The sequence below is a fragment of the Ovis canadensis genome, chromosome 20 (genome assembly GCF_042477335.2).
Source record: "Ovis canadensis isolate MfBH-ARS-UI-01 breed Bighorn chromosome 20, ARS-UI_OviCan_v2, whole genome shotgun sequence".
NCBI classification, from domain to species: Eukaryota; Metazoa; Chordata; class Mammalia; order Artiodactyla; family Bovidae; genus Ovis; species Ovis canadensis.
In genome coordinates this window covers 34,846,570-34,867,223 of record NC_091264.1, presented here as the reverse complement: position 1 = coordinate 34,867,223, position 20,654 = coordinate 34,846,570, and the positions used below count along the sequence as shown (strand labels likewise).

The 20,654-nt window shown below is 39.8% G+C and overlaps 1 protein-coding gene and 1 non-coding gene across 3 annotated transcripts in view; one reads left to right on the top strand and one right to left on the bottom strand.

Annotated features, from left to right (window-relative positions):
* The window catches only part of CYP39A1 (cytochrome P450 family 39 subfamily A member 1), an 87,654-nt gene that overhangs the window by 27,813 nt on the left and 39,187 nt on the right, over positions 1-20,654 (top strand). For both annotated transcript variants that reach the window (XM_069562688.1, XM_069562687.1), the window contains one exon: positions 5,439-5,529. In XM_069562688.1, the coding sequence (XP_069418789.1) occupies positions 5,439-5,529 (91 nt within the window). The remainder of the gene's footprint in view (positions 1-5,438; positions 5,530-20,654) is intronic.
* Positions 11,869-11,975, bottom strand: LOC138426126 (U6 spliceosomal RNA). Its single transcript, XR_011251550.1, has one exon. It is a non-coding gene; the product is annotated as a U6 spliceosomal RNA (small nuclear RNA).

Genomic DNA, 20,654 nt, shown 5'->3' with positions numbered 1-20,654 from the left:
CAATTGTTTAACTGCGAGCCGTAGTGTCCATATCTATAAGATAGGATGAATGTTATCTGCCTCATAGGATATTGTGAGCATTATGTTTTTAAGGAGTGGAAAGTGCCTTATAGTCTCTGGCTCAAAAAGCATTCACTTTCTTTCTTATAAAAAGCAACACCATTGTTTCAATCAGTCATTTTGTTCAGTGGCCCACTAATAATGAACTGCCTTGGCGTCCAAAACTTGACCTCTCAGATGCCCTAGGGTGGGAGTAGCTGCTGCTGTTCCCAGCAGTGGTCTGGAGAGCCTCCAAAAGCCCTGCCAGAGGTGTGGATTATGGGACCTGTGCTTCCCTGGTGCCTAGATCATATTCTACTCTCTGCTGTGTCTCAAGGTCCATGGAACTCAGAGCTCAGGCATCAGATGGGCTTGGTACGGGGCACCAGGAGGCTCTTTTATGAGACCAAGGTCTTGGTGAACTTCGGTGGACTGGTCCAAGATATTAACCACAATTTATGAAATTATTTCTATAGGAAACCCAGTTCCAAAGTCCAAGAAATTCCTGACTACCAAATAAACTTTTCAGGAACATTGTTCCAAACCAATCTCAAAAGTTGGCATTTTGCCTTTTCAATCTGCTTCTCTGAAGCTCTTTCTAAACACTTTCAGTGGTGACGATCGTCCACCCCTCCCCATCCCCCACTCAATTCCCACAGCATTTATTGTCTGTGCCGTCTGCTGCCTGTATATTTAGCTCATTTTTTTCTCTTGTATCTCTCTCATACTTTGAACAGACGTGAGAGTCCTTTGGGCAGGAAGTATGCCTTCTGTAAGTTTTGTGTTTACCGTGATTGGTGGAAGACTGTCTGGCCGGTTGTAGAGATTCCACCAATATTTGTTAAGTGTTTCCTCTGTTGGTTGGTTTGTTTTAATTTGGCTGTGCTGGGTCTTAGCTGTGCACACAGGATCTTCGGTCTTGGTCATGCCATGTGGAATCCTCAGTTGCAGCATGCGAACTCTTAGCTGTGGCATATGAGAGCTAATGCCCAGACCAGAGATCCAACCTGGGCCCGCTGCCTCGGGAGCTCAGAGTCTTAGCCACTGGATAAGCGGGGACGCCTCCTAGTAAATCTAGTTCTGAATGGAAAAGCAAAGGAGGCTGAAAAACATGCTCAGTCCATCTTGTCCCTGACTCAACAGGCAGAGCTTTCCTCCCCATCTCTTCTTTCCTATGTTCTTACCTTTTCAAGATGATGGAAAGGCATTTTGGTGGCTGCTTCTGAAGCTCAGTGAGTCCAGTGGTCCTTCTTTTTCCCCAGCCCTTACCATGGATGTGACCCCTCTGACAAAACGTGAACTGGTACTTTTGGGAGAAGTGTTGAACTCTTTTGCCAAATGTGGTGCACGACAATCCCAGGGTCATATATTCTTACTCGTTAACTCAGTCGTGTGTATAAACCTGTTACGCACCATTGCTCTTCTCTGTGCCTTTCTGTTTAAAAGAGTGATCTTTTAAATTTAAAAGATTTTATGTAGACTATAATATAGATTTTTAGAAGAAAATCTGTTAAGAAAAGAGGCATCAAAGACAGTAACTAACACCACTGTACAACCATTTATAGTTTAACTGAATTCCTTGAGTTTGCTTTAAAAATGAGTAATAGCCAATTTTAGTCAATCTCTAAAACTGCAATTAACCACATAAAACTTTAAACCCCTCTTTTGTAGAACTGAAAATATATGCAGTATTACTAAGATGTATTTTTCCCCCACTTGAACTCTGAGTCTTTAATTAACAAGTCCTACTGTATAGCATAGGGAACTATATTCAATATCTTGTATAAACCTTAATGGAAAACATATGAAAATATATGTAATATTGTATGAATCTCTGCTGTACAGCAAAGTGGCTTAGTTGTATACACATGTATACATGCTTCCCATGTTGATCAATGTTAAAGAATTCACCTGCCAAGCAGGAGACACAAGAGACACAGGTTCAATCCCTGGGTTGGGAAGATCCCCTGGAGGAGGAAATGGCAACCCACCCCAGTATTCTTGCCTGGAGAATCCCAGGAACAGAGGAGCCTGGTGGGCTCCAGTCCATGCAGTCGCAAAGAGCCGGACACAACTGCAGCAACTGAGCATGCACGCACCCTCATATATACATATATATGCACAAATATATATAACTAAATCACTTTGCTGTACAGCAGAAATTAATTCAACATTATAAATCGATTTTACTTCAATACAATAAATTTTTTAAAAAGATGGATTGAGTATGGAGTGTCTATTAATTAAATCCAGTAATTCCAGTAATTCAGCACTTCCCCTATAGATAATGTAGAAAGGGCCCATGTTGGGAGAAGGTGATGAGAGCTCACTGAGCATGTTTCCTCTGAAAATGAACTAGTTGCTATCTTGGGTAAGTGTGTCCTAATCCGAATACATCACACAAAGTGAGTGGGTCTTGGGCTTGTAGAGGCCTCAATTCTCTGTTCACTTTGCTTATGTAAACAGTGCCGTGTTTATCCCCACAGTATCAGTTTACTGTCACAAAGGGGACAGCAATGAGTAGGATGGAATTTGGTTTTGTATTGTGAAGAAGGCTGAGTGCCGAAGAATTGATGCTTTTGAACTGTGGTGTTGGAGAAGACTCTTGAGAGTCCCTTGGACTGCAAGGAGATCCAACCAGTCCATTCTGAAGGAGATCAGCCCTGGGATTTCTTTGGAGGGAATGATGGTAAAGCTGAAACTCCAGTACTTTGGCCACCTCATGTGAATAGTTGACTGATTGGAAAAGACTCTGCTGCTGGGAGGGATTGGGGGCAGGAGGAGAAGGGGACGACAGAGGATGGGATGGCTGGATGGCGTCACTGACTCGATGGACGTGAGTCTGAGTGAACTCTGGGAGTTGGTGATGGACAGGGAGGCCTGGCGTGCTGCGATTCATGGGGTCGCAAAGAGTCGAACACGACTGAGCGACTGAACTGAACTGAAGCACTTCCAATGGCACCCCCACGCCAGTACTCTTGCCTGGAAAATCCCTTGGGCAGAGGAGCCTGGTAGGCTGCAGTCCATGGGGTCGCTAAGAGTCGGATACAACTGAGCGACTTCCCTTTCACTTTTCACTTGCATGCATTGGAGAAGGAAATGGCAACCCACTCCAGTGTTCTTGCGTGGAGAATCCCAGGGACGGGGGAGCCTGGTAGGCTGCTGTCTACGGGGTCGCACAGGGTCGGGCACGACTGAAGCGACTTAGCAGTTAGCAAGCACTGCCCTGGTGGCTCAGTCAGTAAAGAATCCACCTGCAATGCAGGAGGCCTAAGTTCGATCCCTGGGTTGGGAAGATCCTCTGGAGGAGGGCATGGCAACCCACTCCAATATTCTTGCTTGGAGAATCCCCATGGACGGAGGAGCCTGGCGGGCTGCGGTCCATGGGCTCGCAAAGAGCTGGATGCGACTGAGTGACTAAACACAAGCACTTCCTTTCAGTTGCTGCTCTTCCTCTTCTGACCACAGAGGGGAGCATTGGGATCATTTAAAGATGCTTAGCATTCTCAGGACGGACAAAAAAACTTGAATGACATAAAGTGTTAGACATCCGAGTCTTTTCAGGATTGGTTTTCCTAGATAAATTCTTTCACAATCTGTGTTTACAAAAAAAAAAAAAAAAAAAAAAAGGATGAAAGGGAAATGCAAGCTTCTGTTAATGATTTGGTATTTTTTCTTTAATATGTAATCTAAAATAGAAGCAAAAGCATCTACCTGAACTAAGGGAAAATTTTTTTGTTTTTCAATTGAATTGTAGTCTATTTGGGGCTTCCCAGGCCCTTCAGTAGATGAAAATTGCCTGCAGTGCAGGAGACACCAGAGATGTGGGTTCAATCCCTGGTCGGGAAGATCCCCTGGAGGAGGTCTTGGCAACCCACTCCAGTAGTTTATTTACTATATTGTTATAGTTTTAGGTGTACAGCATAGTGATTCAGTATTTTTTCAGCATATACTTCATGATATGTTATTGCAAGATAATGGGTATAATTTCCTGTGCTGCCCAGTACATCCTGTTGCTTATCTATCTTAGTAATTTGTATCTGTTATCCTTTGCCTTCTCTCCGTGCTTTCTATAGCTATGTTTGTTTTTCCTGTACATTCATTTGTTTTTTGTTTTGTTTTCTTTTTAGATTCTACATACAGGTGATATCATACAGTATTTGCTTTTCTCTGTCTGACTTATTTCCCTAAGCACAATATTCTCTAGGTCCAACCATGGTGCTGCAAATGGCAGTATTTCATTCTTTTCATGGCTGAGTAATATTCTATTGTATATATGTACTACATCTTCTTAATCCAATCATCTGTTAATGGGTGATTGGGTTGCATCTATGTCTTGGCTATAGTAAATGATGCTGCTATCAACATTGGGGTACATGTGTTTTTTTGAATTAGTATTTTCATATTTTCTGGATCTATACCCAGGAATGGAATTTTTGGCTCCTATGATAGTTCTAGTTTTATTTTTATAAGCAACCTCCATACTGTTCTCTATAGTGGCCGCACCAATTTACATTCCCAGCAGCAGTGTACGAGGGTTCCATTTCCTCCACATCCTCTCCAGCATTTGCTATTTGTAGACTTTTTGATGACAGTCATTCTGACCAGTGTGAGGGGATGTTTCATTGTAGTTTTGATTTACATTTCTCTAGTAATTAGTAATGTTGAGCCTCTTGTTCATGTGCTTGTTAGCCATCTGTATGTCTTTGATGTTTAGCAGTATAATTTTATTGGTTGGTAGTATTTTCTTGGTTGTGCTATTTTATTATACCACAATGAGGAAAGATGTGAAATAATTTTGTTTGGCCTAGAGCGAGAACTTGCAAACATACTGTGTTCAGTAATACTCTATAAACTTGCAAGCATCCTTGCTCAATAGGGTGTGAAAGAACCCTAATTTTTGGTATTGAGTTTATGAGGTTTTACGTATAGTTTCTGAGGCTTATTTAAAATTACCGTGTTTCATTTGCAGAGTATATGATTTGCTAATTTATTTGTGTTTCAAAGAGATTGAATCTTTAAAAATGTCTTTGTTTTGGACTAACTTGCTTAAGTGTCATAACTTGTTGTTTCTAAAATTCTAATATGTGCTGGTATAATATTTTATACTGTATATAAGTAAAATAAAAAATCCTGATTTTCTCATTATTTTTGTAGTGAAGATAGTTTACTCTGTATAAACAATATAGTAAAGTGGCAGAATAAAATTGTAAAGTTAACCCCTCAGAGATATATAACATCTCTTTGTTCATAACATCCAGTTGTTTTCAAAGATACTCTTTACTAACATGTTTTTAAGTTTAACTTCAATATTTTAACTGTTTGTGGCTAATCCTATGTATTCTTTTGTTCACATTCAAAGAAGGTTATATTTTTTGACAAGTGTTTTTCTTTTCAAGGTTGCATTTTGGACATTTGCATTTGTCCTCTCTCATCCCAATATCCACAGGACCATTATGGAAGGCATATCGTCTGTATTTGGCACAGCAGGTACTAACACTGAATTAAATTGCATAATTGCAGTTACATCTAATAATGTGTGCTTGTCACGTATTCTGGGCAAAGTTAAATGCCCATAATTTAATAGAATTTCAAAATAATCCAAATTGAACATTATTTATATGTTTCAAAAATAAGTTGATCAGGTAGAATCTTAGAATTTAATTACTGTCAAGGTTTTAGAATTCATCTGGACCAACTCCCTTGTTTCCAAATAATGAAACAGAGAGATTATAATTTGCCCAACTTTCCTGTTTAAACACAAGTGTAGTACACAGGGCTTTTCTTCTAATCTCCTGGCCCATTGCCTCAACTGAACCCCAAGTCCATAGTTTTGGAATTCAGGATTTTCCAGATTTTATAAAAGTAATATGGTACATATTCCTTATGCTACTTAGCTGTACTAATGGGATATGGATGTTAGTTCCAAAGGAACTTTTAAAATGTTATAATTTTAAAAGGTTTTGTGGCTTTGAACTGCAGGTAGAGATTTCTACTTTGCCATTTTAGATCAGATTTGAGCTCCTCACTTGTCATCTGTTTAAAAAAAAAAAAAACAGAAGCTTGAATGGAGAAAATTCCAGTCCTTGTTTATTTAGCATTATTTTACCTGTTTGAGAGTGGATTTACAAAAAAAAAACACTTTAATATGTCAAATTATATATTCTGATGTGAAAAAGAAACAATAAATGACGTGATACTCTTGGAAGAACACAAAATAATAACAGGGCAAAGTGGTGTGATGACAATTAAGTTATTCCCTTCTCCCCTTTGTGATTGCTGAAAATATTTTATTTGGATTTTTAAACTTATTTTGACTACTTCCTTTCAAGTTAAGCCAAAAATCAAATTGGCTTGGCCAACATGGATATAGAAGCCGTATTGCCTCTGAGATTTGAGTGTGAATCGGCCACTGCTAGGTCATATTTCATGGAAGTGACGAGCATTAGAATCATTGAGTCCCGCCGACACTAACAAGTTAGATTCTGGAGATATTAGAGTGGTGGATGTAAGACAAGATGACTTGCGTTTATGGAGCTCGTATCTGCAAATCTAACGGAAATGTTCGTGCTTGCGTGTCTATAGATGACAAAGGGAATGCATCCTTGATCATCACATACTCTCCTTTGTCTTACCAGAGTCTTCTCCTGACACAGTGTTCTCCAAATTCCTGGTCTTTCAGAAATAGAAAGGTAGTAAGGGTGGTGGTTGGGATAATATAAGAAGCCTACCTGACCCAAAGCCTACAATAATACTAATCAAAATAGTATTATAGCATAATAGCATAATAGCATAATACTAATCAAAATTTTTACTGTGTTTGAATCTTGAACTCTAAAACGCAATTCTAAAGGAGAAAGACAACATCTTTTGTCTTTTTCTATATTCCTGTTTTAGAGACTGTGCTTCCCTGGTGTCTCAGAGGTTAAAGCATCTGCCTGCAATGCGGGAGACCTGGGTTCGATCCCTGGGTTGGGAAGATCCCCTGGAGAAGGAAATGGCAACCCACTCCAGTATTCTTGCCTGGAGAATCCCATGGACGGAGGAGCCTGGTGGGCTATAGTCCACGGGGTTGCAAAGAGTCGGACATGACTGAGCGACTTCACTTTCACTTCACTTTATTCTGCAGTCCATGGGGTTGCTAAAAGTCGAACACGACTGAGCGACTTCACTTTCTCTCTTTACTTTTATGCATTAGAGAAGGACATGGCAACCCACTCCAGTGTTCTTGCCTGGAGAATCCCAGGGACGGAGGAGCCTGGTGGGCTACCATCCATGGGGTCGCACAGAGTCGGACACGACTGAAGCGACTTAGCAGCAGCAGCAGGCTTCCCAGGGGGTGCTAGTGGTAAAGAACCCTCCTGCCAGGGTAGGAGATGTAAGAGATGCAGGTTTGATCCCTGTGTTGGGAAGATCCCCTGGAACAGGGCATGGCAATCCACTTCAGTATTCTTGCCTGGAGAATACCCATGGACAGCTGAGCCTGGTGGGCTACAGTCCATACGGTCACACAGAATCAGACAAGACTGAAGCAACTTAGCATGAACACATTCCCCTCTAACAGAAAAAAAAAAAAAAAAAAAAAAAAAAAACCTTCAAATAGGTACCAGTGTGCTAGCTATATTGTGTCAGTGCTTTCAATTATAAACTAAAAGTTTATAAAGAGTCTTCAAGAGTCTTATAAAGACTCTTGTAGAATTGAAATTAGTCTATAATGTATCAAACATTTTTTGCCATGCTTATACAGAATCAGTTCATGTCAATTCATAAATATGATATAGCAGTTCAAGAATTTAGATAATGGGAGAGGAAGCCACAGATCTTTGGAAGTTGCTATCAGGGGAGATACCCAAATGCCCAAACAAAGGATCCTGTCAAAGGAAGAACGTTAAAAGGGATGAAATAACCTGATACAGCATGCCATTTCTCCGATTTTTATGCTTTTTTCTTTTAGAAGATTGCCTCTTCCTTCTTTGAAGATGTCTTTAGTGAATTTCCAACTCAGAATCTCACTAGCCTCACCACTCATGCCTCATCTCAGACATCTTCCCCAACTTTCTCATACAATAAGTCTTAGGGTAAAGCTGCTATTAAATACTTGGTCCTTTATGTCTGGCTTATTTCATTTGATATAATGTTATGTTTTGTATGATGATGTTTTAGATTAGCTGATTTTCATGTTTCAACCCCCTTACATTCCTGAGATACATCTTTTAACTGAGATAATTCAGTTAAAACATATGATTTTTAAATATGTTGCTGGATTCAGTCTGTTAGTATTTTGTTGAGGAATTTTGCATCTTTTATTAATAACATATACTGATTTATAGTTTTCTTTTTTGTGATATCTTTGTCTAGTTTGCTATCAGAATCAGTTCAGTTAAGTCACTCAGTTATGTCTGACTCTTTGCAACCCAATGGACTGCAGCACGTCAGGCTTCCCTGTCCATCACCAACTCCCGGAGCTTACTCGAACTCATGTCCATCAAGTTGGTGATGCCATCCAACCATCTCATCCTGTGTCGTCCCCTTCTCCTCCCACCTTCAGTCTTTTCCAGCATCAGGGTCTTTTCCAGTGAGTCAGTTGTTCGCATTGGGTGGCCAAAATATTGGAGTTTCAGCTTAGGCATTAGTCCTTCCAATGAATATTCAGGAAAGATTTCCTTTAGGATGGACTGGTTGGATCTCCTTGCAATCCAAGGGACTCTCAAGAGTCTTCTCCAACACCACAGTTCAAAAGCATCATTTCTTCAGCACTCAGCTTTTTTTATAGTCCAATTCTCACATCCATACATGACTACAGGAAAAACCAGAGCCTTGACTAGATGGACCTTTGTTGGCAAAGTAATGTCTCTGCTTTTGAATATGCTGTCTAGTTTTGTCATAGCTTTTCTTCCAAGGAGTAAGTGTCTTTTAATTTCATGGCTGCAATCACCATCTGCAGTGATTTTAGAGCCCAAGAAAATAAAGTCTGACACTGTTTCCATTGTTTTCCCATCTATTTACCATGAAGTGATGGGACCAGATGCCATGATCTTCGTTTTCTGAATGTTGAGCTTTAAGCTAACTTTTTCACTCTCCTCTTTCACTTTGATCAAGAGGCTTTTTAGTTCCTCTTCACTTTGTGCCATAAGGGTGGTGTCATCTGCCTATCTGAGGTTATTGATATTTCTCCCAGCAATCTTGGTTCCAGCTTGTGCTTCTTCCAGTCCAGCATTTCTCATGATGTACTCTGCATATAAATTAAATAAGCAGGGTGACAATATACAGCCTTGATGTACTCCTTTTCCTATTTGGAACCAGTCAGTTGTTCCATGTCCAGTTCTAACTGTTGCTTCCTGACCTGCATATAGGTTTCTCAAGAGGCAGGTTAGGTGGTCTGGTATTCCCATCTCTTTAAGAATTTTTCACAGTTTTTTGTGATCTATACAGTCAAAGGCTTTGGCATAGTCTATAAAGCAGAAATCAATGTTTTTCTGGAACTCTCTTGCTTTTTCGATGAACCAGAGGATGTAGGCAATTTGATCTCTGTTTCCTCTGCCTTTTCTAAAACCAGCTTGAACATCTAGAAATTCATGGTTCATGTACTGCTGAAGCCTGACTTGGAGAATTTTGAGCATTACTTTACCAGCGTGTGAGATGAGTGCAATTGTGCAGTAGTTTGAGCATTCTTTGGCATTGCCTTTCTTTGGGATTGGAATGAAAACTGACCTTTTCCAGTCCTGTGCCCACTGCTGAGTTTTCCAAATTTGCTGGCATATTGAATGCAGCACTTTCACAGCATCATCTTTCAAGATTTGAAATAGCTCAATGGGAATTCCATCACCTCCACTAGTTTTGTTCATAGTGATGCTTTCTAAGGCCCACTTGACTTCACATTCCAGGATGTCTGGCTCTAGGTGAGTGATCACACCATCGTGATTATCTGGGTCATGAAGTTCTTTTTTGTACAGTTCTTCTGTGTATCCTTGCTATCTCTTCTTAATATCTTCTGCTTCTGTTAGGTCCAGACCATTTCTGTCCTTTATCGAGCCCATCTTTGCATGAAATGTTCCCTTGGTATCTCTAATTTTCTGGAAGAGATCTCTAGTCTTTCCCATTCTGTTGTTTTCCTCTATTTCTTTGCATTGATTGCTAAGGAAGGCTTTCTTATCTCATCTTGCTATTCTTTGGAACTCTGCATTCAGATGCTTATATCTTTCCTTTTCTGCTTTGGTTTTCACTTCTCTTCTTTTCACAGCTATTTGTAAGGCCTCCTCAGACAGCCATTTTGCTTTTTGCATTTCTTTTCCATGGGGATGGTCTTGATCTCTGTCTCCTGTACAATGACATGAACCTCATTCCATAGTTCATCAGGCACTCTGTCTATCAGATCTAGTCCCTTAAATCTATTTCTCACTTCCACTATATAATCATAAGGGATTTGATGTAGGTCATACCTGGATGGTCTAGTGGTTTTCCCTACTTTCTTCAATTTATGTCTGAATTTGGCAATAAGGAGTTTATGATCTGAGCCACAGTCAGCTCCTGGTCTTGTTTTTGCTGACTGTATAGAGCTTCTCCATCTTTGGCTGCAAAGAATATAATCAGTCTGATTTCGGTGTTGACCATCTGGTGATGTCCATTTGTAGAGTCTTCTCTTGTGTTGTTGGAAGAGGGTGTTTGCTATGACCAGTGTGTTCTCTTGGCAAAACTCTATTAGCCTTTGCCCTGCTTCATTCCATGCTCCAAGGCCAAATTTGCCTGTTACCCCAGGTGTTTCTTGACTTCCTACTTTTGCATTCCAGTCCCCTATAATGAAAAGGACATCTTTTTTGGACGTTATTTCTAGAAGGTCTTGTAGGTCTTCATAGAACCGTTCAACTTCAGCCTCTTCAGCATTACTGGTTGGGGGCATAGGCTTGGATTACCGTGATGTTGATTGGTTTGCCTTGGAAACAACAGAGATCATTCTGTCATTTTTGAGATTGTATCCAAGTACTGCATTTCGGAGTCTTTTGTTGACCATCATGGCTACTCCATTTCTTCTAAGGGATTCCTGCCTGCAGTAGTAGATATAATGGTCATCTGAGTTAAATTCACCCATTCCAGTCCATTTTAGTTTGCTGATTCCTAGAATGTCAATTTTTACTCTTGCCATCTCCTATTTGACCACTTCCAATTTGCCTTGATTCATGGACCTGACATTCCAGTTTCCTGTAATGTAAGTAAAGAGCTCTTTACTTCATCAGACCTTGCTTCTATCACCAGTCACATCCACAGCTGGGTATTGTTTTTGCTTTGGCTCCATCCCTTCATTCTTTCTGGAGTTATTTCCCTACTGATCTCCAGTAGCATATTGGGCACCTACTGACCTGGGGAGTTCCTCTTTCAGTATCCTATCATTTTCCCTTTTCATACTGCTCAGTCATGCCTAACTCAGTCAGTTGCTCAGTCATGCCCAACTCTTTGTGACCCCATGGACTGCAGCCCACCCGCCTCCTCTGTCCATGAGATTCTCCAGGCAAGGATACTGGAGTAGGTTACCGTTTCCCTCTCCAGGGGATCTCCGTGACCCAGGGATTGTACCAGGTCTCCTGCACTGCAGGCAGATTCTTTACCAACTGAGCTACAAGGGAAGCCATATATATATATATATATATATATATATATATATATATATATATATATATATATATAGTGAATTGGTTAGCACAATAAATTTAGTTAATTCCATGACCACATGTATGTTCTTATGATGAGAACTTTTAAAGACCAATTTAAGTAAGTATCAAATATATAATACAGTATTGTTGACTATAGTTACCATGCTGTACATTACATCAACAGAACAATATGGGATACTTTGCAAATTTTAGTGTCATCCTTAGACAGGAGCCATGTTAATCTTCTCTGTATCTTTTCAATTTTAGTATATGTGTTGCTGAAGTGAGAACTGTATAATTCTTCTTGGAGTTTGTGTCTTCTTAGGAGTTTGTCTATTTCATGTAGGTTATTTAACTTGTTGGCATACAATAGGTCATGGTTTTCCCCATAATCTTCTTTATATTTGTAAGTTCTCTAGGAAAACATCTCCCTCATCCATGGTTTTAGTAATTTGTGCCCTCTTTCTTTTTTCATGGTCAATGTAGCTAAAAGGTCATCAATTTTTTTTTTTCAGAGAGCTAACTGATGGTTTTGTTCATTTGATCTTATTTTTGCTATTGATTTTCTATTCTCTATTTCATTATTTCTATCTCAATCTTTGTTATTTAACCTTTTGTCTCTCCTTACTGATATTCTTTGTTTAGTTCTTTAGACATGATTTCTTTAATTCTTTGAATATATTTAAAGTATCAGATTTAATATCTTTCCTTAGTAAGTCCAATATTTGAGTTTCTTCAGGAACAGTTTCTGCTGATTGATTGCTTTTTCCCTGTATGGTCTATATATTCTTGTTACACATCACATTTCATATTTTTGTCATGTGTCTTGCAATTTTTTGTTGGAAACTGGGCATTTTAAATAGTATACTGTGGTAACCCTGGAAATCAGATTCTCCTCTCTGCTCAGAGTCTTTTTTTTTTTAATTGCCACTTGTTATTTTTCCTTGTTTGTTTACAGAAGTAAACTCCAAAAATATTTGATGTTGTTAAATGCTATGTGAAAAAGAAAACAGCAGATTAGGGACGATCAGGAGTGCCAGAACTGGAGAAAAGTGAAAGTGGCTCAGTTTGTCTGACTCTTTGAGACCCCATGGACTATACAGTCCATGGAATTCTCCAGGCCAGAATACTAGAGTGGGCAGCCTTTCCCTTCTCCAGGGGATCTTCCTTACCCAGGGATCTAACCCAGGTCTCCTGCATTGCAGGCAGATTCTTTACCAAATGAACTATCAGGGAAGCCCAGAAGGAGGTGGTAGCATTACATAGTTGGATCAGAGCTGACCTTTCTGGAAAGGTGAAATCTGAGCAAGGACTTAAAAATGGTTAGGAGTTAGCACATATCTGGAAGAGAAGCCTGTTAGAGTTAAATATTGCAGGTGCGGCCTCAATGCATTCTCACAAAATTCTTGCAGACATTCACTTTGGGTCCTGATTAGACTGTGTTTTCAAGCAGTTTTCTTTTCTAATTTAGGATTCCCACTGTGAGTGTCTGCCAGAGAGCAGAAGGTCATTCCATCTTAAAAACAAACAGTAACAAATAAAAATGCATTTAAATTGTTACCTGGTTGCATTTGACCCTTTTCACCTACTTGTTTTGATTTAGGGTAGCATACACTGCACACTGGTTTGTTTTTTGTGACTTTTTTTTGGCCTGTGTGTTTTGTTTTTGGTTCTTGGTGGCCATTCAGTTGTAATGCACATTTAGTTGAGGGGAAAAAATAGTAAACTTTTTTTCTGTTAATTTAAAAGAAATCAGGTTAATTAACAGAAATGCACCTGCATAGAAATAATTCCATAAAACATCAGGAACTGGTTTTTTTGTCTTACATAAAAATCATGATTTGTGGATCATAAAAGACACACTACAGAATTTTCATTGGATTATAATTTTTGTCTGAAAATTTGATTCATGCCTTTCTACCCTGTCACTTAGTAATTATGTGACTTTGGATAAAAGAGAAAAGTTACTCAGAGCCAATCAATAACATTTCTTGATACCACTGAGTCCTGATTTAGCAGCAGTTCTGCCTGGGGACAGACCAACGCTATTAAGTGACCAGATGCTATTACCTGGTGATAGTGACTCAGTGGCCACGCTCATCATGGACTAGTTAGAAAGGATTTTCTCTCCTATTTATAAACAAGCACAAAAACTAGCAGAGGGATAAATGAGGCTCAGGTCCGATGGTGATGTTCTGGGCAAATTTGATGTCATTTACATCATTTTAATTAATTCATCAATTTTACCTCATAGCATTGAAACACTTACATTTATTCTTGAGGTCTTCTCTGCAGTCACCTCTTACCCACACTATAACATGTGTGCAATTTTCATCTGCCTGGATGTGTCCCAGTGTCTTCTTGTCTAACCTAGAACAACATTCTTGGAGGATTCCATCATGGTATATCAAAGACCTGAGCCCCTCCAGCTAACTGAAGAAGCTTATTCTCATCACCGCTCTGCAGCCTGCCAGGACTCAATGGCTGATAGCCAAGACTGTGTCTATGATAGTCTTGGCCTTTATGCCACACGTCGACCAAAATATTGAAGAAAGAGATCATGTAGCAGAAGTTAAGGCCACTCCAGTGGAGTTATGAATGGAGAAAGGTTATTTTATTCATTTATCTTTTACATGATTACTAAGTTTAATTCAACAGCTTCACCTACTCCTGCCTTGTAAAAATAACAGGCTCCTCTCAAGGTTACATTATGATGTGAGTACAGGTTTCTTGTTTTCAATGACAGCTTTACAAAAAAAGTGTTAGTTGCTCAGACATGTTCAACTCTTTGTGACCCCAGGAGCCCGCCAGGCTCCTCTGTCTATGGGATTTTGCAGGCAAGAACTGCTAGCCAGACAACATGAATCTGATATGGACATTTTGGAAGCTCTAGCATATCACACAGGAATTTTTTTACATAGTCTCCTCTTCATTTGCTAGCCCAGCTTTTAAAAATCCTAGAATAAACTCAGAAAACATTAAATTATGACAGAGCTGTTCACAAACTACTTCTCATCCATCAATCTTAGAGAACATATGTAGATTACCTAAGAAAATGTTTATTAATGCAGGAGCTTTCATTGGAAACCTGCTCTAAATGTTTAATTTTGTTATCTTCTTTTCTTGTTATCTTCTTTTCTCCTTGGCCTTAAAGACTAAGACGGTATCATTTTTGGAGCTCAGAACTCATTACTTATCAATCCACTCATTCAGGTCCAGAGACCAGGGTGAAATTTCACATATAATATCTGACCCATGAGAGATTTCCCAGGAGGCTAGATTTCCTCCACTATTTTCTGCTTTGAATGCCTGAAGTGTGTCTTGTGACACTAACTCAGGAGATTTTGTGTGAAGTCATTCTGTCCTCATTTATTGCTTAGCCTCAGTAGGCGGAAAGAGATACCTCTGATGGCTGCAGATTATTTACAGGCTAGGAGATAGGTCCTACTCTGGCCCTTCTCATTTTATTAGGTCTTTCACTATCTCACTCCAGTGTAGCACAGTTAAATCTGCTTTGTTTATCCTCTACATTTTTCATTCGGACACAGTTCTTTTCTCTGAGTGTTCCTTTAGAGAATTATTCAGGCATTTGGATAACCTTTTTTCCTCTTTAGAAAATGAGATAAAGGTACTCAAGCCAGGTCAACATCTCTCCAGAGAACACAATCCAGAAATTTAGAATTATGCAGGATTTATAAAGAAAGGTATTCCTAGATCAAAATTGATTTTTATCTTTTATTATCTATCCATTGTTGTCTTGTTTTGTCAAAACCTCTACCTTTTACTTTTTATAAATTAGGTCGTGTCCTTTATTCTTTGAAAAAGACTGTCATAATTATGAAGCAGTCTTCATTGTATATTCCAGTAAATAGAGAAATTGATAACCTCTTTTTAATATATGAAAGAAATATTTCTGAAGATAAATAGGATATTATTTTTTTCAGAAGAGAATCTTATGTGGTTGTCTTGGTATAGTTGCATTAATCTTTTCTTTAAATGATATAATGGGATTTGGTATATTTTTTATATGTGTGTGTATAAATGGAAGAAGTGACGGGATCAATCTTTTGATTCTTGACTCTATCTTCCATCTGTCTCAATAACTGTTCTAAGCACCACTGCTGTCCTTGGCATCTTTCTCAGTTCATTGTTATCGCTGCTTCATTCATTCCTGGTCTGTAGTTATGAACATCCAACTGAAGCTGCTGATTAGCATCTACCTCTGAAAGGTTATTGCTTATAATTTTTCAGTGGGTGTCAAGCAGAGTGCTGTGCACCAGTTAGCAATCCCAGGGGAGGACTCTAAACACTTCTGCCCACTGCATCCTGGTATCAGAGTTGTCGAGGATAACACAGTGCTGTCAGGCACTGGCTGCAACAATGCTACACTCACATAGAGCAGAAAGAGAGTGAGATCAGCTTCAGTAGTGGGTGTGGGTCCCCTGTGGCCAGCGTGTCTCTCCCTGGAGCTAATGAAGAGGAGTTGGCCTCTGCGAACCCCTCTCACACCACAGTGAAAGGAGCCCTGTCCTCGTCCCTCTCGGGGCAGATGTAACGGGGGGTTGGACAGGTGCCTCATTCTGCACTTGGATTAAGCAGACACAAAAGAGTGTTTGCTGCCCCTGAAACAAGGAAAGGTATTCCCACACAAGGTGATGAGTCTGGCACAGGCTGTGTGGGCTCTTTGTGTCTCGTTGAAGAACAGTTCCAGGCTTAAGGCCCACCTTTGTGTTGGGGTTGAAAGACTGAGCGTGAGACCACCTTTCCCAGCAATAGGAATCTGTGTCTTTGATAACAAGAATTTATCCTAAATCCTTCAAATGCCAAAAATCACATCCACTGGAAAAGTCAGAAGAACCAGACCTGGGAGTTCAGGAATGACCGAGGTGTCTGGAAGAAGGTGGTGGCTGGAGGGGGAGAATGGAAGGAGCTGTGACTTGCCAGGCTCTGGCTACAATCCCTAAAGCCCTAATGCCCATTTTCATCATCCGTGGGCAATCTCTAGGCTTTGTGTTTGCTTTTTCCAGTCTATATCCACCACAAACAGCTTAAGCTGTTTTTAAGCCTCCCTTTCTACTTTATTTCTGTTGTTCCTATTAATTTAACTGGTATTTGTCTTATATAAAGCTCTTGGTTTAGGGTAGGACCCTTAGAGAGGAAACTATTAATAACATTAAAAATACATATATATGTATATTTACAAAATGATTTAAATAAAGAAAAACATATAATATGTTCCTATATGGGAAGGTTTAATATCATGAAAATGCCAACACTTTTCAAAATATTCTATATTTAATTAATTATAAAAAGAATTGCAGTGGTTTGGAGGGGGAGGAAATTAATGAAATGACTTAAATATTTTTGAAGAAGAAATATGATTAGAAAGACTATTAGCATGAATTAGTAAGGCCATATTTTCCCAACCAGATTTTAAAACTTATTAGAAAGCTGCTATAAGAAGAGTATACAACTGCCACAGGGCAAATAATTGGTCATCGTAGCCCTTGTTTGCTAACCTTTTGCCTCAATAAAAAGCAAATTCAGATTCTTTTCTTCCAAAGCTAAAAAAAATGATTAGAAAAAGTCATTTTTCTATATTGTTTTACATTCTCGAGGTCAAAGTTTCTAAACTATCAGCATTTGCAATGAGTTAATATTCTACAGACCTGCAGTCATTAGAGAGACTATATTTATAGTCAATTTATAGGGAAGAGCAGTGAACTAAAAAGCATGTAACTCTACAGCCTAGCCTAGACTTTTGTAATCTTTCATGTACTCTCATCTGCTTTTCTCTTGATTTTTAAAGATAAATTTAACTTGTATCTTTCTCACAGGATTTCGTCTCACAGAACATGTATAATAATGGGCATGTATGGTAATGAACATGCACAATAGTAAAGGAAGGAAGCTAGTATTTTATAAAGAATAAAACCCAAAGAGTACCTCTTTTTCCCTCTACTGAACAAATATTTAGTGGTTCCAGATCAAGAAGGCAGAGTAGGAAGATCCTGAGCTCAGCTCCCCTGTGGACACACCAAGACTACAACTACACGTGCAATGATTATCTCTGGGAATGACCTGAAGACTAGCACAGCAGATTTTCTGCAGCTTGGAATGTAAACAGAATGCCATGTCAAGGTGGGCAGGAGGGTCAAAGATGCAGTCTAGACAGAACCCATACCCAGAGTGCGTGACCCACTAGCGGGAGAGATATCACAACTGTGGAGGTGCCCCCTATGGAGTTGAGGGGTCCAAGTCCCACCTTGGGATCCCCTTGGTACCTGCACAAGGAAGATGAGCCCCATAATGTTTGGCTTTGAAGACCAGTGAGGTCTGCACTTGAAGAGCTGGAGGGCTGTGGAAAACTGAGACTCTGTTCTTGAAAGGTTCACATGTAGACTCACTTGCTCTGAGTACAAGCACAGAGGCAGGAGAATGTGAAGGGCGCCTGGGTCATACCCTGAAGGAGGCTCACTGGTCATTTTGGGAGTGGTGCTGGAGGGGTAGGGAGCTGGGACACTTTCTCCAGAGATGAAGGCACTGGCAGGTGCCATTACTTTTAACCTCTCCTTCACCTAGCTGGCCCAGGACTGGTAAGCAACATTTCTGTCACTCTCCATCAACTAGCTAACACTATGTGCTCCACCCCAGCATTCCCCTGAGGACCCACCCTGCTCAACTACCCCCTTAGTTAGCCCCTTCAAAGTGGCCCCTGCCCCACCTCACATGTGACCTAGCTGGAACGGGCAACTGTACAAAGTGGCTCCACCTCTGGGGAGCCATTGCCTGCATACCATGAGCCCACAGCGGCCAAAGTAGAGCCACACAGCCCCAGCCAGGGCACAGTTGTTGTCCAAACACAGCAGGAAGATGTGCACAGCACACACATAGGACACCCCAGAGCACCTGGCTCTGGTGACCAAGAGGAATTGCCCCACAGGACACCTTCTACATAAGCCTACTCTTTCAAGAACAGGAGCTGGAGCTGATCTACCTAATGCATACAGACAGACACACAGGCAAAATGAAAAGAGAAAGGAATTCTTACAAACCAAAGCAAAAGATAAAAATGTCAGAAAAAGAACTAAATGACATGATAGCAACTTACCTGATAAAGTGTTCAAAATGATAGTCATCAGAATGGTCACCACAGTTAGGGGAGGAAGGGATGGACTCAGTGAGAACTTGCAAAGACAGAATATATTAAAAAAAGACCCAATCAGAACTGAAGAATTCAATAACTGAAATAGAAAACACAGTAGAGGAAATCAGCAGCAGATTAGTGGTTGTAGAAGAATGGATCAGCAATCTGGAAAACAGGTTAGTGGAAATCACCCCATGAGAACAGCAAAAAGAAAAAATGAATAAAAACCAATGAGGATTAAGACTCGCTTGGACAACTACAAGCATACTAACATTTACAGTAGAGAGGTCCCAGAGGAGAAGAGACAAAGGGATAGAAAACCTATTTGACGAAATAATGGCTGAAAACTTCCCTATCCTGCCAAATGAAACAGACAAGTCCAGGAAGCACACAGAGTTCCAAACAAGGTGAATCAAAGACACCCACACCGACACATTATAATTAAATGTCAAAAGTTAAAAACAGAGAGAGTCTTAAAAGTTTTGCAGTATTTCTTTTTACATTTATAAGAATAAGTGCAGAAAAGTGTTTATTGCTATCCCCTTCTGGGGCTTCCCTGATGGTGCAGAGGTTAAAGCGTCTGCCTGCAATGTGGGAGACCTGGGTTCAATCCCTGGGTCAGGAAGATCCCCTGGAGAAGGAAATGGCAACCCACTCCAGTATTCTTGCCTGGAGAATCCCATGGATGGAGGAGCTTGGTGGGCTACAGTCCACGGGTTGCAAAGAGTAGGACACGCTGAGCGACTTCACTTTCACTTTCACTTTCACTTTCTGGGAGATAAGTCACCAAATAAAGTCTTCATCTCACTAAAATTTTCCAGAAATCTATAACCAGTATGTTCTCACTGCCTATAAATAACCAATGTTATAGGGTCATTGGGTGTATAAAACCTATTGTAAATGCTATTATCTACTTCAGGACATTTTATCCTTTCTTACTCTTTCTGAGATGTTCTAACCTTTTCCAGTGAATGCAGATTTCTTCTGCGAAGGAAACAGTAATTTTATAAATTTATGAAAAATATTCCTGGAACAGAAGTATAATTGTTAAAATTCAATATTTGAACATTATGTATCATATTGCATTTTTTTTTTAATTCCTGAAATGAAGGATAGGGCATAAGATACTTGCTTTGTATTACTCTGCTGCTGCTGCTGCTAAGTCACTTCAGTCGTGTCCGACTCTGTGCGACCCCATAGACGGCAGCCCACCAGGCTCTGCCGTCCCTGGGATTCTCCAGGCAAGAACACTGGAGTGGGTTGCCATTTCCTTCTCCAATGCATGAAAGTGAAAAGTGAAAGTGAAGTCACTCAGTTGTGTCCGACCCTCAGCGACCCCATGGACTGCAACCTACCAGGCTCCTCCATCCATGGGATTTTCCAGGCAAGAGTACTGGAGTGGGGTACCACTCTGGAATACTGTAAATTCCTTATTTACTGTTTAGCTTTGTCTCTTCTCTAAAACCTGATTTTTTTTAGGAGCTGAGAAATATGCTAGGAAACTGGTTTTCTACCTCTGCCACCAATTGATATCATTGCTTCATTACTTTTTAAGACAAGTCAGAGAAATGCTGGTTTTTTCCAAAGGTGTTACATTGTTTCCCCAAATAACAGTATAAAGAAAACAATAACTTTTATTATTTGATATTGCTTTTTAAAGAAATTATTATAAAATTTGGGAAGCACATTTCATGACCAAATTTGGTAGGCATCATTGCTTAAGGTTATTACATCAGATTCTTTACTTTCTTCAACCTTTATCTCATGTATTTTTTTTAATCCTAGTTCACCCTCCTTCATGTGTTCTATGAACTTTTGTACAC